At 47.1% G+C, this 26,674-nt stretch overlaps 1 protein-coding gene across 3 annotated transcripts in view; it reads left to right on the top strand.

The window, feature by feature from the left end:
- PADI2 (peptidyl arginine deiminase 2) overlaps nucleotides 1-26,217 on the top strand; it is a 168,784-nt gene extending 142,567 nt beyond the window's left edge. For 2 of the 3 annotated variants that reach the window (XM_068241583.1, XM_068241584.1), the window contains exons 11-16: nucleotides 5,292-5,443; nucleotides 11,797-11,941; nucleotides 14,754-14,847; nucleotides 15,111-15,187; nucleotides 19,188-19,313; nucleotides 24,055-26,217. In XM_068241583.1, coding sequence (XP_068097684.1) covers nucleotides 5,292-5,443; nucleotides 11,797-11,941; nucleotides 14,754-14,847; nucleotides 15,111-15,187; nucleotides 19,188-19,313; nucleotides 24,055-24,291 — 831 coding nt within the window. In that variant the 3' untranslated portion in view covers nucleotides 24,292-26,217. The remainder of the gene's footprint in view (nucleotides 1-5,291; nucleotides 5,444-11,796; nucleotides 11,942-14,753; nucleotides 14,848-15,110; nucleotides 15,188-19,187; nucleotides 19,314-24,054) is intronic. The other variant, XR_011022214.1, reaches the window with a different exon arrangement.
- Nucleotides 26,218-26,674: the final 457 nt, after the last annotated feature.

Below are 26,674 nucleotides of genomic sequence, written 5' to 3'. Positions count from 1 at the left end.
CTCAAAGGGATCTGTCAGTAGTTCGCTAATATCGTCTGTGTTCCAGTGCTTCTCATATTCCTGAGAATAGGGAAGAAAATAAGACGAGAAGTATAACCGTGTCCTTAGCAGGAATTTGTTCCATAAAATTGTACCCATTTCCGTCGGTTGTTACACAAAGTACCCTGTTGTCTCCTGGCATTGCCCTTCCTGTAGATTGTTTCTAGGAACTTTCTCTTGACATCAGTGTGAGAACCTTTGTTTCCCCTCCACCATGGACCGATGGTTTTTAGCTACATTTGATGGGGTTTTTGCATGCACAGCCTGTGTTAGATCATCTAAAAGCATACATATGAAAACGGTGCCGGGAGACTTGGGCGCAGGATACAGCTGTTATGGCCAATCCTGCTTCTGCACAAGTCCGGGCCGTGTTAATTACTATTCCCCCTCCAGGCCGCCATGGATAGTGGGGGAATGATATAATTCGGCTTCCAGCGATTGCTGGAGGCCGAATTATTGTGTTTTTTAAGCAACTTCAGCTCCGTCTTCTGACGGTGCCGACGTTACTCACTGAGCGCTGCTATAGACTGATTCCCATTATAGTCTATGTCGGCGCTGGCTGCACCCAAATCTAGCAGCGATGAAAAGCACTGCTCCGCATCTAACAGTGGGTCGCTGTCAGGTGGCAAGGTCCACTTCTGTATGTATGCACCTGTCCCCTGACAGGTGGTCTCACATTATTCAGAAGAACACTGGAGAAGTGGATTGTATGATGGTGAGCTGCCCAGGCCCCAATGCTATAGGAAGCAGCCCCATAACCTCTCTACCACCATGCTTCGCAGTTGGCATTGGATGCTTCTGGTGGAACTCCTTTTACTACTTCTTTTGTTCTCCTCAAGTCTTCTTGTACTTTGGCTGAATAATGCTCTTTGATGATCCGTCCAGAAGGCATTTTCTGTTCTGATAAGGAGTCCTGTTTTCATGTTCTGACAAGGAGTTCATGGACAAACCTCACTAGCCCTGATGTTATTTCTGGATGGGAAAGGTTTCCTTCTGGCGCACGTCCAATCGAGATAATTTAGAAGCGGTTTTTGTATTTTGCTATCGATTGTGGGTGGAGCTAGGGACAATGGGAAAACTGTCAGTTAGAAATCTTCTCCACTTGTTGATCTTCCAGGGAGTGGAATGATTGATGTCTAACGGTGACCACATATTGCTCAGTTTGCGGCATTGATAAGCAGCCAATTGGATCATAATCATCCAATCTGGCAGAGATCGATGACAAAACATAGCTGCCCAAATCAATGGAAGTGATCGATCTGGCACACTGGAAAGATATATCTTGAAAAGTCTCGGTCGGATGTGCAGTGTGTGGCAGTGAGCATTGTGTAGGATTGAGCAGTGTGTACCAGTGAGCAGTGTGTGCTATGTAGTAAGTGTAGCATCCACTGGGTGATGGTTCTTCATATTTCACACATGAAGCCATGACACCTTGATCAGTGAGGCTTTGCAGGGTGGGTAGCATGGCTGCATCTTTTATGAATGTATAGGATGAATAGATAGACTGTCAGTGCATCCAATCAGTGTCACCCCGGGAATAATGTGGCGACTTCAGTAGCAGGGAATTTCCTGGGCTCCGCTGCCAGCACTTTGCAGGTTATGTTACACTTTAGTGGGGGATTAGTCGGGGTGTGTGTCATGGAAAGTGCGTGCGGAGGAGCAGCCAAGAGGCAACACGAGCCGGACTTAGCAGCTGCTGTAATCAGCCAGTGATGGATCATCCAGCCTCTTCTCCCAGGCCATGTCTCTTCTTACCGCCTCCTGTCACCGGCCTGGTGTAAAAGTGCCGAACGACTGCGTTCCCTCTGCACCGCGACGCCTCTGTACACCGGGGGGCCTGGAGTATGCACTGACCTCTTCTGCAGCGCTGTACAGAATAGATCGTCTGATCACTTAACTGTCCCTCAGAGGAGCTCACAATCTAAGACTGTATTGTAGTCAAGGCGAGAACACTAACCACTACGCCACCGTGCTGCCCTGTGTATAGTGGTGGCCATACATGATACAGCAGAAAACTTTTGATTTTCCTGTTTATTCAACCAAAGCGATCGAATCGAAAATAATATATATTTTTTTTATCAAGAAAAATGAACGATTATCCCATTTTATTGTACCATGTATAGGCGTCTTGCCTCCCTCTGTGTCCCGTCCTCTATAGGACATACCATATCTGAGATCACAAATGCATCATTTCCATGATCTCAGCACAACTTCGCTAAACTAAATCTAGAAGCGACCTGAGCTCTCTCATTATTTGTCTGCTGTGTATCACAGCTCTGTTCACTGACCTGATTATCACGTCTAGAGAGCTGCGGTCAAGAAAGGGGAGCGTGGCGGGTGCGTAGTGCACAGTGTGGGAAATAATTGCTTAATCTGCTACATGTGTCATATTTGCCATTTGCCCACTTACAAAGAAATGTTGGTAATATTTATAGTGGTTTTATTACAATGAAGAGAGATCTAATATCAGCCACAGATCCACAAACGGCACATTACAAAAGTTTAAATTGATTTGCAGGTCATTGAGTAAAATAAGTATTTGATCCCCCTACAACCCAGACAGAATTCTGCCTACCACTGCTGGGTTATGAGCCCAGTGCCACACACATTACAATCAATCAATCAATCAATCACAGACCTTTCTGATGACATGCAGTTCAATGTATAGCTATTATGTAATGTTTTATTCTGGATTTGTATCTGATATTCTGTCTCTCCATTAAAATGAAACCGTAACAAACATTACAAACTGTTTGTCTGCATCCGAACAAATTTAGCCGATGATTAAATCATGGTTTTCCCCACTGTAGATATATCAATGATAAATAGATATTAAAGCGGTTTAAAACCCTGACATAATCAACAAAAACATATTTTCCTACTTTTTATATGCCGTACGGTTATCATATTTGCATTTGTGCATAAGTATTATTATTCATTTTGAAAGTATAGGTTCCTGAAAGTACAGTTTTTTGCTTTGTGAGCTGACTTTGCATTTTATTAACTGGTTTTATTAATTGCTGTATTGCAGGCAGACATGCTTTCATTGTCTCTCTGTCTCCACTAGCTCCTGCACGGTCAGAGAATGTGTCACATTCCTCGCTTGATACATTTTAAGTAAACATCAAGATAACATTCTTTAAAGTTTGGATGCGTCCACATTTCACTGCACTGAACTTTCAAGCTCTGTGCTGGTCTAGTAAAAAAAAAAAGGTCAAATGCTGGTCTAGTAAAAAAAATGCTGGTTGCTTATAATATGCTGTAAATAATGTCTTAGAGCAAACATAAAATGCTGGGTTATATTCCGCTTGAAGGTGGCCATGAACGATACCATTAATCGGTCGATTGAGTGTCCAATTCAATTGTAATATCGAGCGGAAATTATTGTTTGTACCCACTAAGGCAAAGAGAGCTGCTATGCAATTTGATCAGATTAATGGAATCGACCCAATATAGATCGATTCCATCAATCTGATGGAATTGCATAGCAGCTTTATGAACAATTGTTTCCGATGGATATTCCGATTTGATGTGAAAAATCGATCATCCAGGGAATTGTATCGTTAATGCCCACCTTTAGATGGATGATGGATTGATATGAAGGTGGCCATATAGTCAACAATTTTTCCCATTGATATTTGGCCAATATGATTGCTCTGATCGAATCGGCTAGAATTCGGCACAGCAGGTGGCCTGATCAATCAAACGATTGAGTTCTGTCTGAAATCTGTTAAATAGCTCAACAAGTCCGGACGGAAAATATGCTGTGTGTGTGTCATACAGAGCAGCGTGCGGGGAGGCGGGGGAGCGGCCTGGGAGAGACAGAGCTGCCCAATGGCACTGGGGGAGGGGGGGGGGCAGAGAGCATCGCGGGGGGATACACAGAAGCATGTCCAGCAGCAGGGACCAAGCCTCTGTTGTCCCATCTACCCTCTTCCCCGCACCGCCTTGGATACACTTTAAAAGTTACCACACACCATACAATTTTATTTTTTTATTTAATTCAATGCAAGGGTTAAATCTGACCATACTTGTGTGTTACGTTTTTCCCAATTTATGAAAAAAAACGTTTTTTCTACCTACTGAAAAAAAATTGAAAACTCTGAGAAAATTGCTTGGGCCTACACATCAAGAAACTGACCATCTACCCTACACCATTCAATTTTCAGGAAGATTGTTCAGAAAAATCCTCCACTCCCGATAGACTTAAATACAGAAAAAAGGAAATCCATTCAGATTTCCCACTCAGATAAAAAAAAAAAAAGGCTTGCGATTTCTCTGATTGGTTTCATCAAATTGCTGTAAAACTGGATCGTTTTATTGTATCGTGTGTGTGTGTGGCCCCTTTTATATAGATAAATGGTAGATATTGGATATACATATAAAACATAAAATCAATCTTATTTTATTAAGAAAATGACTCTGTACAAGTATTAAGAATGGTCAGTCATAGTACGGAAGCAACTTGCCTATTTACCATGTACCGACCATTATGACTGAAACACAAAAAAAGCTGTGCTGCGATAACCAGCCGACAGGAAGGTGCGACCTGTAAATATGTGAATACAGCAGGCATGTCTGTGAGAGCTGCAGTCCATGTCTCAGGCCACGTATTTGGCCACTGTTGGTGGCTGACACACCTTTGTGGATTATAATGGCAGCTTCCTCAGAAGCCCAGCGAGTCCAGTCAGACTGGACTGAACATGCAGCACTGTGAGACAATCATGATTAATATCCATCAGAATATCAGGGGGGCCCAGATGGCATTGGGAACAGCGGTATGGATACAGGACAGTTTGTGGCATGGTTCAGGATGTGCGCTGTGCATTAATGCGTCTGGAACCACATGGAAAGCCATGCAGCCCTATTTCTGTGACCAGGGTAACACTTTGACCTGGAACGTCCAATAAAAGCACCTTTTTACAGCTATTACAGACTGCGGAGGGCAAAGCCTCTGTCGGAACTTTATTGTTGAAGTTGTTCATGAGAGGTTTGTCATGACTTCCTGTTATGTCACTGCCGACAGGAAGTGATGTTGTTTCTCTGTCTGGGACACTGACTGTGATAAGTAAGGTTGGGGGTAGAACTCACCTGCTCCACTTAACAGGTTAAACGTTCCGCAGTTTTCCTTTCTAATTATTTATTCCATTTTTTTATATCCTCTTGCATGTAGTGGCCAGAATAATGGAAACCCCATGTGGATTTATGTCTGCAGCTCAGTATTTATATAATGTGGATTATTCTCTTTGCAGGGACCAGATTTTGGGTACGTTACGAAACTTGCCATGTCGGAGAAGGTGAGCAGCCTGGACTCCTTTGGGAACCTGGAAGTCAGTCCTCCGGTGACCGTCGGCGACAAGAGCTACCCGCTGGGGCGGATTCTGATTGGCAGCAGCTTTCCCACGTGAGCATCTGATGGGTGTTACAGAGAAACTGTCACTAGGCTAAAGGTGGCCATACACTTATAGATTTGCAGCAGATTTGACCATCAGATTTCTGTCAGATGCCTGTCAGCGCTGCGTAATATGTTGGTGCTTTATAAATACAATAAATAATAATATATTGAATCTGACAGGAATCTATCTGATGTGTGCCACACACTAGGAACAGATTTCCAATAGATTTCAGAATTAAATATATTGGAAATCTGTTGAAAATCGATCTAAATGCATTATTGGACCATTAGCTCCAATGCAACTCTATGAGCAGCAGATCAACCTAGATTTTCCATCCTGTCAGATCAAATTGATCGAAATCGGCCACAAATTGAGCGATCGATAGATTTGATAGAATCGATTGATGGCTGAAATCGACCTGTGTATGAGCCATACACCCATACACTTATAGATCAGCAGCAGATTCAACTATCAGATGCCTGTCATTTCGAATCTGAAAGGAATCTATCTGATGTGATTTCCAATAGATTTCAGAATGAAATCTATTGAAAATTGATTGAAATGCTGTGTTGCACCATTCGATCCAATGCAACCCTATGGGCCATCGATCTGCTGCCAGCAGCCGATCGACCCAGATTTTCTGTCCAGACCGAGCAAATCAATCGATCTGCCGATCGATTATGGTTTCTGCTGCATTGATTTTCTAGCCGATTTGATCAGAACTGTAGATCAAGCTAAAATCGACCAGTGTATGGGCCCCTTTACACCTCACCTAGGCAACTCAGTACCCGTCTCCCGAGTTTATGAGACACCTGCAGAGCACAGCGAGACCAACGTATCATTAGAGAGTCTATTGTTTTCAATACTCAGCTATAGGGCATATCCTGCAGCAATGTAAATCTTCCCCTCCCCCTCACCACCACCCATATGCCTCTATAGAGAGCCAAGTCCCCTCTATAAGCATTAAGCACACATTTGCCACAGTCCAGTCTCTGATCGCACCATGCGCACGAAACTGTAGTGAAAAGAACGTTATGAATAAAAAAAAATTTTTTGGTTTTTTTTTTTTACAATATTCATTTAGAAATGTAGTCAGTGTTTGCCTATTGTAAAATCTTTCCTCATCCTGATTTACGTTCTGAAACTTGTTACAGGTGGCGACAACTTTAGTCCTGTCAGCTGATGTCTGTGGAATGTTTGTTTACTGAGAGTTACAAAGCCAGTAGAAAATATACCTGGTCATCCAGAATGCTCCCCATGGCAAGGCCTAAATGTCGAATCCTATTGGTGGGCCTTGAGAGTGGCCACAACTGATCTGGCGATGAGATGTCCAATCACAGGCTTTCTTTACTTCAGAAGGCTCACCCACAGGAAGTGGTAATATGGCATTGGTGGATGTCCAATCGTTTTGATTACCACAGAGCTCCAAATACCTACCTGACGTCTCTTCCTGGCATTTCAGTCGGGTCCAGATTTGGGTTTTCCAGACATCCGAATATTTTGCTCAGTTTGGCCAGAGTGCTCTTAAACTGAACTGGGCAATTGTTTGGAGTCATTAATTGAGAGCGCAGAACTTAGAGAAACCGTGACCAAGAATTGGACTTCATCCCAATCAGTAGCTGATACCCCCTTTCCCAGGAGAAATCTTTACCTTTTCTCAAACAGACCATCAGGGGGCGCTGTATGGCTGATATTGTGGTGAAACCCCTCCCACAGTGTGATGTCAGGACCATGGTTCTGTCATCACACTGTGGGAGCCTTGTGGTATTGGGGGAAATAACAGCTGTTTACAGCTGTTTCTAACTGCCAATAAAAGCAGCATCTGCTTCCACTGACATCACCTGCCAGCAGTAAAACTGTCACCATGTGATAAATGTCAGAATGTAAATCAGGAAGAGGAAAGATTTTACAATGGGCAAACACTGACTAAATCTTGTATACATAATTATTGTAAAAATGAAGCACTTTAAAATTTTACCGTATTTCGCGCCGTATAAGACGCTCCGGAATATAAGACGCACCCAGGTTTAGAGGGCAAAAAACAGGGAAAAAAATATATAAACTAAACCTGGTGCATCCATATTTCAGGAGTGTCTTATACATGACCTCCCCCAAATGGTGTCCTCCTGTGTACCTCATGTGCCCTCTTATCTCACCCTGTCTACCCAAGTTGTCCTGTGGTCTCCCCTGTGTCCTCTGATCTCCTCCCTGTGTCCTCTGGTCTCCCCCGTGTGTCCTCTGGTCTCCCCCCTGTGCCCTCTGGTCCCCCCCCCTGTAGTTACCCCGTGGTCTCCCTTGTACCCTGTGGTTGCCCTCCTGTGTCCTCTGGTCCCCCCTGTGCCCTCCCCCGTGTCCTCTGGTCCCCCCCTGTGCTCTGTGGTTGCCCCCTGTGTCCTCTGGTCCCCTCCTGTCCCCTGCGGTTGCCCCCGTGTCCTCTGCCCCCCTGTGCCCTGTGGTCACCCCCCGTGTCCTCTGGTCCCCCCTGTGATCGCCCCGTCTCCTCTTGTTTCCCTCTGTGGTCCCCCCTGTGTCCTCTGGTCCCCCTGCTGTGTACTCTTGTCCCCCCCTGTACCCTGGGGTCACCCCCCTGTGTCCTCTGGTCCCCCCTGTGGTCGCCCCCCTGTGTCCTCTTGTCACCTCTGTACCCTGTGGTCCCCCCTGTGGTCCACCTCCTGTGTCCTCCTGTCCCCTGTGGTCCCCCCTGTGGTCGCCCCTGCTGTGTCCTCTTGCCCCCCCCAGCGTCCTCATGTGTCCCCGCTGGCCTGGCCTGCCCCTCGCTTTTGTCTCCGGTCCCCCGCTTAGGTCTCCAGGTCCCCTGCAGTCAGCGGTAGCAGCTGAGCTTACCTCCTCCATGTGTCCCCGCTGGCCTGGCCTGCCCCTCGCTTGTGTCTCCGGTCCCCCGCTTATGTCTCCGGGTCCCCTGCAGTCAGCGGCAGCAGCTTACCTCCTCCATCTTGCCCGCGGCGATTGAAGACATCCGGCTTCCTCTAGTGCCGGCTACTAATGACGCGTCATTGATGACGCGTCATTAGAAGCCAGCACTAGAGGAAGCCGCATGTCTTCAATCGCCGCGGGCAAGATGGAGGAGGTAAGCTGCTGCCGCTGACTGCAGGGACCCGGAGACATAAGCGGGGGACCAGAGACAAGCGAGGAGCAGGCCAGGCCAGCGGGGACACATGAGGACGTTGGGGGACACAGGCAGGGAATCCCCGATGGCGGCGGGTCGTATCGGCAGGCGCATGGAAGTCGGGGATTCCCTGCCTTTGCCATATAAGACGCAGGGACTTTTTCTCCCCATTTTTTGGGGAGAAAAAGTGCGTCTTATACGGCGAAAAATACGGTAATTACATTATTTTCACTGGAGTTCCTCTTTAAGGTCCCCCTTTGATTTAAAGTCGCCACTTGGTTGGCTGGGTCCATTACTAGCTGACGTTCCTCTTTAGCCAAATATATAAGATGTAATGATTGTGAGTGCTGGATTACATTAAAGTGGACCAGAACTCCTCTCTGCTCTAAAAGATATGAAACAGCATAATAACCTTTAAAGAAAAACATTTTTGTTACAGCTGATACAAATTTTAAAATAGATCTGCAGTGTGTCTGCTTCCTGCTTTCATGGAAGCAGATCTAACGTTAACAGCCTGTGCTTATAAATGAGAATATCTGCCATCTCTGCCATTGGCTGTCATGTGACACGGGGAGAGATCAAATTACAACTTGTGCTTAGTCACAGATGAGAGGGAATTAGTCAGGCTAAACTCTTTAAATACATACAGGGTTCATGTCTCCATGTTTTCCTTCTGTCATGTAAGAGTTCAGGTCCACTTTAACAGCCCTGCAACTGTCACCTTTAATAATGCCCAGTATTTCTGTCACTGGAGGTGAGGTTATCAGAGGAGGTGTATGAATGAGTGTAATGGGGGTGTTCCTGGTCCCGGGGGCGTGTCTTCTCCGACCCCTATCATTGCTGCGGACGTCCATCAGGTAACTCTAGCATGTCAGCTGTCTCATGGACTGCAGTAAACTCGCTGTGGCTGCGGAGCGCTGAGTGAGCAGAGCTATTTGTGGGGGGCTCTCCTGTTACCCTAGAATGCCCCCTGCTGGGAGCACGACTGACACGCGGATCATGTGAGGTCAGACCACGGATGGACGTTACCTGCCGAGGTGTCACATTGCAGGATCGCCCTTGCATGACTCTCATGTCTTCCGATGTACATCATTCATTATACACCATTCAGGCAGGGTGACGTATTGGTGTGCGATGACCTATGTCAGTGATCTGCAAACTTGACTCTCCAGCTGTTAAGGAACTACAAGTCCCACAATGCATTTGCTTTTATGAATCATGACTGTGGCTGTCAGACTCCTGCAATGCATTGTGGGGCTTGTAGTTCCTTTAAGGGAACCTGTACTGAGTAAAATTATTTAAAATAAACACATGAGGTAACTTCAAATGAACATTACATAGTTACCTTGCCATTAGTTCCTTCCAGAAGCTCACCATTTTCTTCTGACAATGATCCCTTCCAGTTCTGACAACATTTTGTCAGAACTGAAATATATCAGTTGCTGTCAGTTATAGCTGAGTGGACAACTGATGTGCCCGGTAATGTCCATGTTTCCCTATGGTTCAACTGGGTGATGTTACAGTTTAACAGTGTGCTGACCAAAAAGCTGTTATGGGGTAATGGCCATTTTCAAAATGGAGGACGGAGAATTCCATTGATCACAGTGGAAAAACAGGACACGAGAGAGGAGAAAAGAGACTGATGAGTAGACTACACGGGAGGTAAGTGTGACTGGTGTATGTTTATTTTGACTTTTTTAATTTTTAGTTCAGGTTTTCTTTAACACCTGGAGAGCCAAGTGTGCAGATCACTGACCTATGTGATGTCCCTATTAGGGGTGCTGATTTGAATTCTTCAGAATTGAAATTTCCGCCTTTCTGATCGGAGTCTGGAAAATGGAAATTGGAAATCTGATTTACCACAACTCACAGCAGACAGAATGTGGAGAAGATGGATTCCACAAAAGGTCTACTAGCTAATATCGCTGCCATGTCCTGTATATCATTACCCCAGCGAGAGACCTGAACGAGGGCCCGGCAGCGGAGAGAAGGGGACGCAGAGTCTTCCCTCTTCATTGGGGAGTATCTAACTTTGCTTTAATGATGGTTACTGTTGTCCTTTTAAAGAGACTCTGTACTGTAAAAAAAATCCCTCTGGGAGTACTTACCTCAGGAGGTGAAAGCACCAGTGTCCCAATGAGGCTTCCCTGTCAGCTGTAGCTGTGGGGAATCCATTGCTGGCTCCCCCGACAAGCAGGAGATTTATTTACCTCTCCAGGTTCCTGCTCAGGCACACTAGCGGTTTTTCGTTCGGCCTAGGCGGACATAGCTGTGCCCGATCGTATCCGCTCTACTGCGCAGGCGCAAAAGACTCGTGCCTGCGCAGTAGAGCGGATCGTTCGGGTTCAGCTATTTGCGGCTAGTGTGTCTGCGCAGGATCGTGGTAGGTAAATATTTACCTCGCCACTATTCCGGGGGTCCCGGCAGGGCAACTGAGGGACGGATCCTAACGAGGCTTCCCCCTTCCGAGGTAAGTACCCCCAGGGGCACTTTTTTATCATACAGATTTTCTTGAAGCTTTGTTTTGGAAAGTTGACCGATTGGAGCCTGATTGGGTATGGGTGGCGCGCTGACGCTGTCATCGATTGGTTGGTTGCAGGGAATCGCCTTGCATCAAATAGCACATTATGCGCATTTTCATCAGATTTCAGCATGCGGGATCCCATTGGTAGTACGATTTCTGGTAAATGATCGTATTTTATATCGGATTACTCAGATCATATTGTATGAAAATAATTCAGGATGGATTAAGCCTACCAACTTTTCTAAGACGTTATCGATTGTTTCCTGGTCCATCAGTGTGGCAGATTGTTACATCGATACAATCACGACTGGTTTTGATGCTGGGAATAGTCTGGATTCATTAATGTGAGTTGATAAAACACGATCTTATATTTTGATCTGAATAATCTCATCGAAAGTACGATTGTTTACTAAAAATTGCACCATTGATGGTCACCTTAGATGTGATTGTAATGAATTTCTGCAGTGTAATAATTCTAATGCCTCTCTTGCACTCGTATGGTAAATGATGGTATCATCGGGCCACAATTGACCCATGTGTGGATATCTTAGCGGCACACGTTTTTGATGGACATAAATTGGTGGATTGTGGAGCAATTATACAAATGGCCGATTCTCCCTCATTGAGAAGTAATGAGGCATTCGATATCGGTGTGATTCCTGCTAGGATTGCGATCACGTCTCATTGGTCATCTCGTCTTTCTTCTGCAGAACCTCTGGTAGGCGGATGATCAAAGTGATCCGCGATTTCCTCTCCGCCCAGCGGGTCCAGTCCCCCATCGAGCTCTACACTGATTGGCTGCTGGTGGGTCACGTGGACGAATTCATGACGTTTGTTCCAGCGCCAGACAGGAAGGTGAGTCCGGCCGTGTGTTGTGCATATATCGATCATACGTGTTCAGTGCTGCCACCTGCTGGGAAACCCATCCATCGTTGCTGGATCCTCACTACACACAGCTATTGACAGGGCAGTTTCTAGGCTAAATTGCTCCCAGGGCAAGAGTGTAAAAGTTGCGCCCCCATGAACTCGAGAACGTTATGCGTGATGTGGTATTTAGGCTCCCAGGATAGGTATCCAGGTAAAGCTGCCTCCAGTATAAGTACCGTAGCCAAGTATTCGTGCTCCCAGTGCAGGAAGCCAGGTATAGGTGCCCCCAGTTTAGGTAGCCAGGTATTGGTGCCCCCAGTATAGGTAGCCAAGTATAGGTGCCCCTAGTGTAGGTTGCCAGGTATAAGTGTCTCCAGCATAGGTAGCCAAGTATAGGTGCCCAATATAGATTAGCCAGGTATAGGTGCCCGGGTATAGGTTAGCCAGGTATTGATGCCCCAGTATAGGTTAGCAAGGTATAGGTGCATCAGTATAGGTTAGCCAGATATATATGTGCCCCAGTATAGGTTAGCCAGGTACATATGTGCCCCAGTATAGGATTGCCAGGTATAGTTGTCCCAGAATAGGTTAGCAAGGTATAGGTGCCCCCAGAATAGGATAGCCAGATATATGTACACCAGTATAGGATAGCCAGGTATAGTTTCCCCCAGTATCGGTTAGCCAGCTATGGGTGCCCCCGTATAGATAGCCATGTATAGGTGCTCACCACAGGTTGGGGGATTACAGTGAAGGAGGGGGGAGCAGCGGTGCACTGGGACTCAGCCTACTTCCTGTTTATTGTACGGTAAGTAGTGTGCGGCTCTGGAGAGAGAGCAGCCTGGCAGCACGTGATCCCTGCATGAAGCCTGGAAGGTAAAGCCCCTTGCCGCAGCCATACATTTCAGTAATGGAGGGGGGAGCATGGAGGGGTGGACCCAAGGAGATGGGAGGACCCAAGGAGAGTGAAGGAGGAATCGCTTCTCTTCCTCCCTGTGGCTAAGTCCCAGAGTGCTGCTGCTCCCCTTCCTTCACTCGCCCTGGGCGGATACCAGCCTGGCCCGTCCCGAGAAACGGGGCTGGCTATTGATACTAAGTAAAGCTTGTGTGCAAATTTAATGCAGTTTAGAACTGAACCAATCAAAATCAGCAGGAAATATATTTGATTGGAGGAATTGCAAGCTGAATACAATTTGCATGCATTCTTCATATCTCATTGGCTGTCTGTAATTCTCACTAATGAAAAAAACGAAAGAGACACTTCTGCTTCATAGTTACATAGTTAGCGCCTGAGCCCACTGCTGTGTTTATAAAAAAGAATGCATAGAAACACCTGCAGTTTTATAAGTGTTTTGAAACATGGTTAAATGCATTTTAACGCATTAAAAAGCTTTAAAAACATTTTATAAACAAAGCCATGGGCTCAGGCCCATAAGCCTCGTTCATATTGGGTGCGTTGAGAAAAGTGTAAAAGTGCATGATAAAAAGCGCATATGTTTGTGTGTGCGTTTCAGTGCATTGCGGTGCGCTTTTTTAAACATGTTTTGCTTATTGTAGCAGTTGTCAATAAAGATTTGTTTTCAAAAGAAAATGTTTTTTTTTATTTAGGGGTAAAAAAAGAATGTGTTTCTATGCGCTAAAAAAAGTGCACCCATTCATTGCATTGATGTGCGCTTTACAGCTCAACGCAGAGAAATGCATGCAGCACTATGTTTTTTTAACGCTGCTCAGCCTAGCACATAGATGTCAACCAGGCACATTAAAGGGGCACTATGGCTAAATTCTTCTTATATTCTCATTTAATATAAAATATGTGCAATTGTAGCAATGTGTAAGACTTGTATTGTGGCTGAATAAAACTCTGCTTCAATATTGCTTTACCCTAAATCAGTGCTGGAGTCCCGTCGCCAGAGAAAGCTAAGCGACGCTGAACCAGCACATTCCATTCTGCAGGAGGAGGCTGCCTTATCAGTCGTTTCATCTGAAGTTGTAATCTCCCCCTTTGATGTATCAGGAGAGGTTTCACCCAACGTCTAACTGCACATTAGTGCTGTTACAGCTCCTCTGATCTGCCGTAATGCTGGGTACACACGATGAGATTTCCCGTTCGATTCACGGATCGATTCGATTAAATCAAACATGTTCGATTGGATTTCGATCGATTTTTTTCATGATAGGTATGCAAAATCGACGGAAAAAACTATCGAAATCCAATCGAACATGTTTGATTTAATCGAATCGATCCGGGAATCGAACGGGAAATCGCATCGTGTGTACCCAGCATAAGTCTCAGGACAATGACTTACGGCTCTGATGAAAAAAATGCTCCCCGCTGAGGCCCCCCTTCAGAGAAGCTGGCACAGGCAGGGTCACCACTTGTCAGTTGCCATGGAGACCAGCTTCTCTTATTCACAGGATTCCAGCATCTTGATTCAGCACACGCAAGTGCTGTGTAGTCAGTGTCCTGCTTGTGTCTCTGAAGGGGGGCCTCAGCGGGCAGCATTTTTTTCATCAGAGCCGTAAGTCATTGTCCTTAATATCGGCCAGTCTGATGGTCAGTGAAATCCAGATCCAGTTTGTAAATTCATTGAACAAACGTTTATCAGATTGGATGTACAATTTGTAGTGAAAGGCTTGGAACAGATCAGATTGTGCAGTGTGTGCATGGAGTTCAGAACATCCGACTCTTTTAGTAAAGACGGTGTGTGCTCCTCTGTGGCAGCCAATCAGATTGCTTATTTCAGTGTGAGGATTGGATGGGGGAGGGGTCTCTGGTTATTCTCACCCCTCTGTTCCTCTGCAGGGATTCCGCCTCCTGCTGGCCAGTCCAGGCATCTGCTTCCGAATCCTGGCTGAGAAGAAGCATGAAGGGCACGGAGACGTCACCATGTTCCAGGGTAGGTGGCCAGGGGGCATCCTAGCTGTGACATCACTTCCTGCCAGTTTTCACCTCACATCCACTTCCCACCTCTCAGTTCCTTAGCTTTTCCTTATGCTCCACATCAAGCTGCAAGCCCTATTTATGGCCAGAGTCTATGGTTTTCACTCAATTAGGTCTAGTGTGGGGGTGGTCGATAAGGCACAGCTATGAGGTAGTGATAATCCCCCTATAATCTAGAGACCCACTCCAGTAACCTGGTGCCCCCTTGTGTTACTGCAGGACTGAAAACCGAGAGATGGACCATCACCAAAGTCCTCTCTACGGACGCTGTTGTGAGGGAGAACCACTACGCTCAGGTGAGAGGATGGCTGGTCCATGTTGTTCTACATTACAAAGCTTGTCGACTTACGACCCCTTCTTATTTGGATTCTGAGTAATTTCCTTTTAATTGTAAATTTCTAATTTATATGTGTGTGTGTCGTACCGTCAGCCTTGGTAATTCCCACCCCTTCCTGTCTCACTGCGCTGCTCTCATTGGCCACCTGTCACCCTCTCTGGTCAAGTAATGTTGGTGACAGGATTGGTGGGAACCAGGAAGAAGTCATCGCTATATACATACTAAATAATAATCAGTCTTCGTTTATCCTAGTACAGATCTTCTTGTAGGAGCCCGGGGCTTGCCTAACGTCTGGGATTTGTGCGTTTGCTGTGTATTTGTGCTTGATGCTCATAGCGCCAGATGTATTTCCTGTTACTCCCTAGTTGTGTTGCTCATCACGACCTCATGATCACAAGCTGTTTTTCCTGATCACGAGGTCTGATTCCAAATTCGTGATCGCCTCTCAATCATGGATTCAGTTCTGAATGCATCTGTGATTATGGTCCAAATCCGGATCGTGATCACGGACCATGATTATTACCTGAAAACCTGCCGACTTTAGCGGTTAATAGCAAAGCCCCCTTACATGATATAATTACCAAATTTGCAGGATATGTTAAAGTGGATCCGAGGTGAACTTTTACTCATTGCATAATTGTGTTCCTTTGCTATTGTTTATAGGTCATTTCTCAAGCCAAATTCTTTTTTGTTTTTATACTCTAATTCCCTATAAACTAAACAAGCCTCGCCCATAGCTTTTCAGAGAGCCTTGACATTTTCAGACAGTAGCAAGGGCTCATGGGAGCTTAGTCTGGGCAGGAGGAGGGGGAGGTATTACTAGCCAGAGGTTTCAGAGGCAGTGGGGAGGAGGGGGGTTAGGTTTTTTTCACAGGCTGAGCGCTGTAGATGCAGATAAGCTTGCCTGTGTGTAATGTTTACAAACATGGCTGCTGACATTGTATCACAGGAGGAAATAATCATATTCTATTGAAGCTGTTTGCAGCTAGATTTGCTGAGTAAACTATCTAAACTTTAGCTTAGATATATAGACAAGTTACTTGTTATAGTTTGTTTTTCATCTTGGATCCTCTTTAAAGAGAGTCTGAAGCGAGAATAAATCTTCAGACCTCATAGATAGCAGGGGCATGTGTGCCCCTGCTAAACCGCCGCTATCGCGCCGCTAAACGGGGGTCCCTTCACCCCCAAATCCCCTCGGTGCAGCGGGGGAGCGCTTCCTGGTTGGGGCAGGGCTAACCGCCGCAGCCCTGCCCCACACGCTTCTGTCAGCGCGTATCTCCGCCTCTCCCCCACCCCTCTCAGTCTTCCTTTACTGAGAGGGGCGGGGGAGAGGCGGCCATGCGCCGCTGATAGACGCGACTGGAGGCAGGGCTGCAGCCGTTAGCCCTGCCTCCAGGAGCAACCAAGTCTGTGACCAAGTGTTGCTGTGGGGGTGAAGGGACCCCCATTCAGCGGCGCGATAGCGTCGGTTTAGCAGGGGCACACATGCTCTCTTTAAGTAGAACAAGGGGAACATTTTTTTTTTTTTTTTCAAAAAGACCTTATAGTTTTTGAGAAAATCAATTTTAAAGTTTCAAAGGAAAAAAGTATACATTTAAATGCGGTAAATGAACGTTAATGTAGCAAACCTGACGGTAGTGTAATTTTACATATGTCACAAGAAAGAGCAATGAATTTCATGATGGGGTTTACAGGGGGTCCATACGCACCCTGAAAACCTCTCTGGAGCCGCAATGCTTTGGCCAGGGATCGCTATACAGCAGCAATATGGCCGTATAAAGATCCCTGGCATCTTTTCCTATTTTTAAAGGAGTCATCAGGCAATCTATAATAAAATGAGTGGTACGTACCGGGGGGTTCCTCCAGCTCCAAGCTCCCAGTATGTCCCTCGCCGCAGTTCTGCCCGCAGCCGGTCGCCGTAGGTCCGTCCCGGTCCCCGGCGATGATGTCTGCGCCTGACGTCTGTGCCTGTGCATTCCGCTCCGGCCCACGTGGCGGTGATTGACAGCGCCGCTCACACAGGCGCGGTACAGAGCGACCTGGAGGTGGAGCCCCGGTCTGCATGGTCCATGGTATGGGGGAACTCCGGGGGAGAGGGGCGGCCAAGCCTTCCCCTCCCCTTGGAGCCCTCGTCCAATCCATGAAAAAGGGGCTCTTCCCCACCTCCGGTGCCCCAAGAGGAGGTGGGGGCGATAACTCCCTGGGGGAGGGGGGTTCATGGTGGCATCTGGGAGTCCCCGGTAAGAAGGGGACCCCAGATGCCCACCCCCCTCCCAGGAGAAATGAGTATAGGGGTACAAAGTACCCCTTACCCATTTCCACAAAGGGTTAAATGAAATAAAAACACAACCACGACAAAAGTCCTTTAATAATCTTAATTAACCAGAAATGCTTACCTGTACCTTTAAAAAAAAAATGTTCCCACGCCAATATCCTCTAAAGGTCCCATGCCAATATCCTTTTATGTTGCGATCTTCATTAAGTTGATTGAAGATCGCCGGCCGCCACCACACATGCCACCCCCGCCAAACTGCTCTCAGCTATACGAAGTATACTTTACTACTACTACTTAGTATAGCTAAAAGCGCTTCATATGCGGATACTGTACCGCCGGCTCCCGCTGCCCTCCCTGCCTTTCATGCCTATCACCCTCACCCAGGCTGGCACACCCTTCTCCTCCATAGCAACAGGATGCTGGCCGGGAGGCCAGCAGCACATCTGTACAGCATCGAGCTGTCACCAGAGGAATCTGGTCCTGATGTCTTTGGGTGACAGAATATGACACTGTGGATGCATAATCTCAGATGTTATATGCAGGGGACTTTCTGTTCCCACATACACTAGTACATATTCAGTAAGGAGTGTTTGGGCAAGACTCAACAACACTGCAGGGTGGCCCCTAGTGGCTGTAGCTCTCAATCGCTTTGAGTCGACCAGGAGAATAGAGTTATACAAATGTTAGAATTATTATTATTATTATACACCAATCACAGATTCACAATTGCCACAAAAACAAAGTCAACAAGAGGTCTATTAACACTCAAAGGCCCTGATTTGCTAACCTGCGGTAAGAGTGTAGCACACAGGGAGTGCCTGGCAACTTTTTTTTTTTTTCCTACTGCTGGCAGCATAGCACTTGTCGCCTAATTAGCATGACACGCATTACCTAAGTCACCTAGGTTACCTGTGCTTCGTGCTAATTAGGTGACAGTCATTATGCTGACAGTGGTGGTAGTGGTAAAATTGCTGTGCTGCCTGTGCAGTGTGTCAAATCTGATTAGGCCTGTGCTGGGGATGGGCCAGCAGAGATGGTGGGAGGGCTGGGGACGGGTCGGCAGAGGTGGTGGGAGTGCTGCAGATGGGCCGGTGGTGGTGGAGGGAGGGCTGGAGATGGGCCGGCGGTGGTGGAGGGAGGGCTGGAGATGGGCCAGCAGAGATGGTGGGAGGGCTGGGGACGGGTCGGCAGAGGTGGTGGGAGTGCTGGGGATGGGCCGGCGGTGGTGGAGGGAGGGCTGGGGACGGGTCGGCAGAGGTGGTGTGAGTGCTGGGGATGGGCCGGCGGTGGTGGAGGAAGGGCTGGAGATGGGCCAGCAGAGATGGTGGGAAGGGCTGGGGGTGGGTTGGCGGGAGGGCGTGGGGGACAGGTCTGTGTTTCAGCAGTGATGCATTGTGGGAGACATCATATGCTCACTCCAACCTGAATAATGGGAGGTGGTGGGAGGGCTGGGGGAGGTGTTGGGTGGGCCAGGGAGGGGCCAATGGATAGGGTGGGATGGCTGGGGACGGGCTGTCGGAGGTGGCAGGCGGGCTGGAGCCAGGGAAGGTGGTGGGAGGGCTTCGCCGATGTTGGGGCCAAGGTGGGAGAAGAGCTGGGGACAGACTGGCACAGTAATAACCCTGGATTGATGTACAGAGAGTATGTGGGAGGCCTCCGTCTGATCCTCTCTCTCTCCCCCCAGCACTGCATCGATTGGAATCGGGATATTCTGAAGAGGGAGCTCGGTCTCACTGAGGATGACATTATTGATATTCCAGCCTTATTCCGGATGCAGGATGGGAGGGCCACGGCGTTCTTCCCCAATATGGTGAGTGATGGACATAACAGGGACTCATCGCAGTGCCCTCTCTCTGTGGCGTTCCGGCACCCATTTCTCAAAAATACTTCAGCGCTAGTTGGCATCAAAGTTTCAAATCCACCACCACACCCTTCAAAGTGCAGGCTTACCAAGCAGATGAAAGACCCAGGTTATAAGGTCTAAGCGTTTATAGTAACCAATCAACGATCATTACTTCTCCACCAGACATAAAGAAGTTCTCTCTTCGTATTCCGTCACGATAATCCTCAGTATAAAACCATAAAAATAGATCTAAGTGTACTCCGTTTTGTTTAAAAACATCAGCTTTTAATACTCAGAACAATATCATAAAATTACTCACATCCGGGCCCTTTTCAAAGGGACCCACAATATACAAGCGCGTTTCAATATATAAAGTGCCGTTGCCTCACCAACCACTCGTAGGCCCAGGCCCGACCGGTTTCGCTATGGCGTCATCGGGGGCGTCATCAGAAGTCGATCTGAGGACTTTTACTTCTGGCAGCTTTTTGGAGTGTCATAAGTCCTTAGCGCAGATATATATATATATATATATATATATGTATGTTCCGGCACCCATGTTGTGGCCCCCTGAATCCAGAGCATATTACAGTAATCCTGTCCCACTACAGAGAATGCGCAGAATAATGTCCTGACTATAATCCTTATATTATACAATCCCTTATTTAACATTCTGCACAACCTCTGGAATATGAAGTCAGGCTGACAGTTTGAGTGTCTTTTAGGTTGGAGCATGCAGATCCTACACATGAGACTATCTGCAGCTCTGCCAGTCTCTCGTATCATGCAGCATCTACAAGAGACTGCTGCGCGCTACCACAGACTGCTGCGCGCTACCACAGACCCCTGTGCCATACCACAGACCCCTGTATGCCACTGCAGATCTCTGCACGCTACTGCAGACCGTTGCATGATACCTACCCCAGAGTTTTGCATGCTACCAAAGACTGCTGCATGCTACTGTAGACCTCTGCACGCCAACACAGACTGCTGCTCGCCGTAATATGCTTCTGCACACTAAATGAGACTGCTGCACAATGACAGAGACTGCCGTGTCAGAGGATACTGCAGAACACTTAAGTAGAGTTGGGCCGAACGGTTCGCCGGCGAACCTGGTTCGCGCGAACCTAGGTGGTTCGCGTGCGGGTACCGCACGCGAACTTTATTGCGGAAAAGTTCGCCCCATTGCGGTTCGCCCCATAATGCACTGAGGGTCAACTTTGACCCTCTACATCACAGTCAGCAGGCCCAGTGTAGCCAATTAGGCTACACTAGCCCCTGGAGCCCCACCCCCCCTTATATAGGCAGGCAGCGGCGGCCGTGGCCACTCGTGTGCCTGCATTAGTTAGAGTAGGGCGAGCTACTGCAGTCTCTCATAGGGAAAGATTAGTTAGCCTTAGCTTGTCCCTGGCTGCATACCTGTTCATTGATCCTGCCACTGCATACCTGTTCATTGATCCTGCCACTGCATACCTGTTCATTGATCCTGCCACTGCATACCTGTTCATTGATCCTGCCACTGCATACCTGTTCATTGATCCTGCCACTGCATACCTGTTCAGTGATCCTGCCACTGCATACCTGTTCATTGATCCTGCCACTGCATACCTGTTCATTGATCCTGCCACTGCATACCTGTTCTGTTCAGTGAACCCGCCACTGCATACCTGTTCTGTTCAGTGGAGTTTGGTGTGTCAGTGTGAAGCAGTACCTTAATTACACTCCCTGATTGATGTATACACATGCAAGATGTTTTAAAGCACTTTAGGCCTGTCATTTAGCATTCAATGTGATTTCTGCCCTTAAAACGCTGCTTTGCGTCAAATCCAGATTTTTCCCGGTGACTTTTGGCGTGTATCCCACTCCGCCATGCCCCCCTCCAGGTGTTAGACCCCTTGAAACATCTTTTCCATCACTTTTGTGGCCAGCATAATTTTTTTTTTTTTTCAAAGTTCGCATCCCCATTGAAGTCTATTGCGGTTCGCGAACTTTAACGCGAACCGAACCTTCCGCGAAAGTTCGCGAACCCGGTTCGCGAACCTAAAATCGGAGGTTCGGCCCAACTCTACACTTAATGAGTACCAGTTACGTTTATTTACGATATCAGGAAAACACAAAGTATTTCCCAGGATGCAGAATTCATGTAGCACCGAAATCAGCACTACTCACTAGTGAGCGCTGGAACGCCACTCCCAATGAACAATGGACTACTTTGCTGCTAGTCACCATTAAGTCACCATTTTAGAGAGCCCAGGGGCACTCCACTGGTAATTAGTTAAAACAGGTAAAGGTGACCATTAACGCTACAATTTCCAGAACATTTAACCTGTCCAATCCGATCCTTGTTATCGGTCAGAAGTGATAGTCCAAGCCCACCAATGGAGGGGAAATTGATAAGCAATCTGATCAAAACAATTGTTCTAAAATTTGGATCGACTGATCGATTTTGACAATGAACAATCATTCTATCGGCACCATTAACGGCACCCGAGCCAATCACTTGTATGGTCTATCACTCAGACGACTGTACCGTTAGTGGGCACATTAAGTTCACAGTGAGAACTCATAGGGATCAAGGCAAGGTCTAAGTTCAAAAAGAGGTTGAGACAGACAGCTATAAAGAAAGGTCTAACTTCACAGGCAGAGGTCGAGACAGGCAGCAATTAGGCAAGGTCAAAGTTTAGGCAAAGTCTGAGGCCAGTGGCGTAGCTAAGGAGCTATAGGCCCCCGGTGCAAGTTTTACATGGGGCCCCCAAGCACTCTGTACATAACAATTGATACGGTGCACCAAAACCTGCCAAGGATGTCCAGTGTCAAGAGGTGCAATAGGGGATGGGGAACAGTTTGTTAATGATTACTACTATTTAAAGAATCTATAGAAGTGATTATTACTAGCACAGGGCCAATAGAGAGCTAATATTTTGCTTGAGGGAGGGCCCCTCTGACCCAAGGGCCCTAATGCGGTCGCTACCTCTGCAACCCCTATTTCTACGCCACTGTCTGAGGCCAACAGCAATTAGGCAAGGTCAAAGTTTAGGCTGAGTTGAAGGCAATCAGGCAAGGTCAAAGTTCAGGCAGAGGTTAGGCAAGGTCAAAGTTTAGGCAGAGGTTGAGGCAGGCAGCAATTAGGCAAGGTCTAAGTTCAGACAGAGTTGGAGGCAGGCAGCAATTAGCCAATGAATAATTCAGGCAGAGGTGGAGGCAGGCACTAATTAGGCAAGGTCAAAGTTGAGGCAGGCAGCAGTAAGCCAAGGTAAAAGTTCAGGAGGAGGTGGAGGCAGGCAGCAATTTGCACAGGTAAAAGTTGTGCAGAAGTGGAACCAGGCAGCAATTAGGCAAGGTAAAATCTCAAATTTTACCTTGCCTAATTGCTGCTGCCTGCTCCACTTCTGCCTCAAGCAGAAGTGGAGGCAGGCAGCTGTTGAACAAGGTACAAGTTCAGCAGAGGTCGAGGCAGGCTACAGTTAGGCAAGGTAAAAGTTCAAGCAGAAGTGGAGGCAGGCAGCAATTAAGCAAGGTCAAAGTGTAGGCAGAGGTCGAAGCACGCAGCAATTAGGAATGTTATCACAAAACTTAAAATATATCTGAGATGGACAAAAAAATGTACCTGAGATGGACAAACATAAAATCCCTCCTTTTCAGGTTCTCTAAGTCTTTTTTAACCAGTTCCCCTCCCAGTGGACAAGCATCTACTTCCCTGAGAACTTCACTAAAACTCCCAGGGATATAGATACTCGTCTCTCTGTATTGACAAGCAGCGCACACATGTAGCACCATATGGTAGTGCACAGATTAGTGAATGGGAACATGTGTTCCCAAAGCCAAGCAAAGTGTTGAATGAATGAACAATCACATGTTTCACTCGGGAACAGTGATCATTCAACGTAAACAAAATACACTTTAACTCCCTGCTAATCAGATTGCTGTGATTCAACATTCTAATTAGACAGGAATAGTGTGGGAATAACTCGTCCTACTCAGCCAGTCTGATCCAGCATTGGCAGCCACGAACAAACCAAAACAATGAGTCGCCTTTCCACCCCGCACTTCGGCGGAAATAGCCGAGCCCAATCGGGTTCCCTCGTCTCTGTGCAGTAGAGCAGACCCAATTGTGCTTGGCTATTTCTGCCGGAACACAAGTGGCAAGCTGCTAGTGTGCTTGCGTACAGCATCAACAAGGGGACCTTCAGGGGTCCCAGCGTTGGATCACCTCTGCTGAGGAGGAGGGGAACCTCCAAAAGGATCCAGGGGCTTCTATAGTCGTGCTATAGTCCAGTGATGGCTAACCTTGGCACTCCAGCTGTGGTGGAACTACAAGTCCCATGAGGCTTTGCAATACTCTGACAGCTCTAAGCATAACTCGGGGAGGGAGAGGCATGATGGGATTTGTAGTTTTGTCACAGCTGGAATGACAAGGTTACCCATCACTGCTATAGTCTGACCCAGTCCGACTTGGACAGAAACTGTCACTTACATACCTGATATTTAACTCTTTCAGGCAGAGAAAAAAAAAAAGAACACAGCCTAGTTATTTGTGTGCTAGGCACTGTACATACACATGTCTATCTCGTCATGTCACATGTCACCTCGGTTGCCATTTAAAGTGAAAAAACACTTAGAGGTGTAGTGGTTAATTACAATCTGATACAGTGATCTCCCTTCTGTTATATCTGAGGTTCCCCTTTAACCTCATCTCTCACTGTGTCCGCAGGTGAATATGATCGTCCTGAAGAAGAACTTGGGAATTCCTAAACCCTACGGACCAGTCATCAAGGTGACCTGCTGCCTGGAGGACTACGTCATCGACCAGCTGAAGCCATTGGAGCTGACCTGCACATTCATCGATGACGTGGTGTCCTACCACAAGCAGCTGGGGGAGGTGCACTGCGGCACCAACGTGCGCCGGAAGCCATTCGCCTTCAAGTGGTGGCAGATGGCCGAGCCATAAAGTGCGGACTGAGAGGCGCTAACTGTCCCCGTCTGACCCGTGTGCAGCTGCGCCCTCTGTGGTCAGGACTGTAGAATGCCACTAATTCTCTTCTGTTTTCCTGGGGGAGCCCCGTTAGTCTGTGGGTAGATTTTGTGTGGCGGATCAGAGAGAGATGGTTAGCAGTTATTTCTGTCTCGGCCAATGTCCAGCGACCAGGCATGAGCGGAGAAATCTTCTCTTTCCTGTTCAGATAAAAAGCAGCCTTCAGTCTCAGACATTTCCCACATCAGAGGTCCCCTCGTCTCCAACATAAACACGCCACAAGCTGATGGAGAACGGCGTGGCGAATTCACAGACTCCGCCCACATTCAGGCCAAACTGCCAACTTTGGAAAAAGTCAGATGTGCAGCTGCCAACACCAATAAAAGTCATACTAGGAATCACAAAAGATATCCCTCCCCCCCATAAAAAATTGCTCCTATACTGAAATTGTTACGCATTAATGTTATTTACTAAATGCCGGAAACATGCAGCCTTCATTTGGCTCATATCACAATATACAGCAGGGTCGCTGTTATCTGAAACTCGGGTAATCGGAAGTCTGAACTAACAGGCATGGTCAAGGGGATAACGAGGACTGTACTTTGAGGCATTTTGGGGGAGTTTGCAGGCCATTAAATACTCACCGAGTCACCAGCGACATTTTGTAGCCTTCCTGAAGCTCCTAGTGGCTTTCCGGCGCACCGTGCACTGCTCTCGGCGTGTCGGGTAACCCAATGCTATACATGGAGAAAGCCGCTACAAGCTTCAGGAAGGCTACAAGACGTCGCTGGAGGCTTGGTGAATATTTTACACTGGGGAGGGAGGTGTTGTCGGGGCCATTTCTAGACTTTTTGCTGCCTGAGGCAAACTTGTGAGGATGCGAAACCCCCTACTCCCCCACCCCACCCCATTTAGAATGATCGCACAACAGCATTCAACAATTTACTCTGCTTAATTTAATGTTCTCAGTCAGCAATGGCGCACATGCAATAACTTGAGACATGACATGCTGCAGCTCAATACAATAAAACGCTGGTTGGCTGTGAGTCTGTGACAAACCAACTTCTCAGCCAGTCGGCCGTCGGCCATCCCTCCTCAGTCAGGACAGCAGTGCCACCTCCTCCCTTCTGCTGTGCAAGTCAAACACTGCTGCTCTCCTGCCTCCCCTCTCCTCACTCACTGTCAGACTCCTCACACAGCACAACAAGCTGCTTTTCCCTAATGATCTTTTCACCTCGCTCTTCTCTCACTTCTCCTTCTACGCTGACTGCGTACTGTAAGTGTAAACACAGTACAAACATGCCGCCCCTGTAATATCTGCGCCTGATGCAAGTGTTTCTCCCTGCTTCATAAGAGAACCGGCCCCGGGGTTTGTGCTTTTTCAACCAGGTTGCACAAGCAGGCGGCAAGCACATGTATCTAGAATCAAGCGATCTCCCCCAGGGTCGGATACTGTGGACTCTGCTGTAGTAAGGACTGTTGATAGGTCAGTGTATTACTATTTGTGTAGGGTAATTTTAATTAACAATGACAGAAACACAGGAGTGTTGTTGCTAACTCCTGCATTTTCCCGTACTGGATCTCTCTCTGCACAGCGTCTCATCCAGTCCTCCCCGGTGGCAAGTGGTCTCCTGGTGGCATGTGGTCTCCTGGTAGTTTTGGGGCACCACAGGTGTGGGCGCTTGGAGTGTCTACCCTCAGGATAATTATAGGAGGTGGATCGCCCTCCAATCCCCAATATTCAGTTTATATCTTCTGTTCCTGACTAATAATTGTGTCATTTCTTACTTGCTGTATGTGTTGGGACTTACCATGTTGCCTGTATAAGGATGCCATTCTATCGGGTTTTTTGTATACTAATAACGTGTTATTCCATAAACTTCTTTTTCTTGAAAAGTGTAACTTTATTGGTCATTTTTTTTCATGGCTCAGAATGTCGCTGCTTATCAAGGTCTATAGTGGGCTCACTTCATACAAAAAAAAATAGGAGGTATTTTTGTAAACTATTTGAAATAACAGGTTTTTGCCTCTGAATCACTTTAAAGCGGTGTTGTCACCATAAAAATCAAATTTTAACAGCAACTGGTCTGAGTGTATTAAGTGATAAAGATACTAATCCTGCATTCAAAACTTTAAAAACTTTTTCTGCTGTTATGATTTGGAGTTATCACATACTTTAGGAGCACTGGCTCTTTAGTAGTCGGTGCCAAAGAATTGCATGCTGGGGGTTCTTTTTATCTGTAATATATTCCTCCTCTTCCCTTTATTTCCCTGTCTGCTGCTTATCTGAAACCTGATCCCCTACTCACTTGTGTTTATAAGCAAGGCTGGGGCGACTCAGCGATTGGAGGAGACAAGA

The sequence above is a fragment of the Hyperolius riggenbachi genome, chromosome 6 (assembly GCF_040937935.1).
Source record: "Hyperolius riggenbachi isolate aHypRig1 chromosome 6, aHypRig1.pri, whole genome shotgun sequence".
Classification (NCBI taxonomy): Eukaryota; Metazoa; Chordata; class Amphibia; order Anura; family Hyperoliidae; genus Hyperolius; species Hyperolius riggenbachi.
Note: the sequence above shows the minus strand (reverse complement) of the source record. Positions and strands in the feature narration are given on the sequence as shown.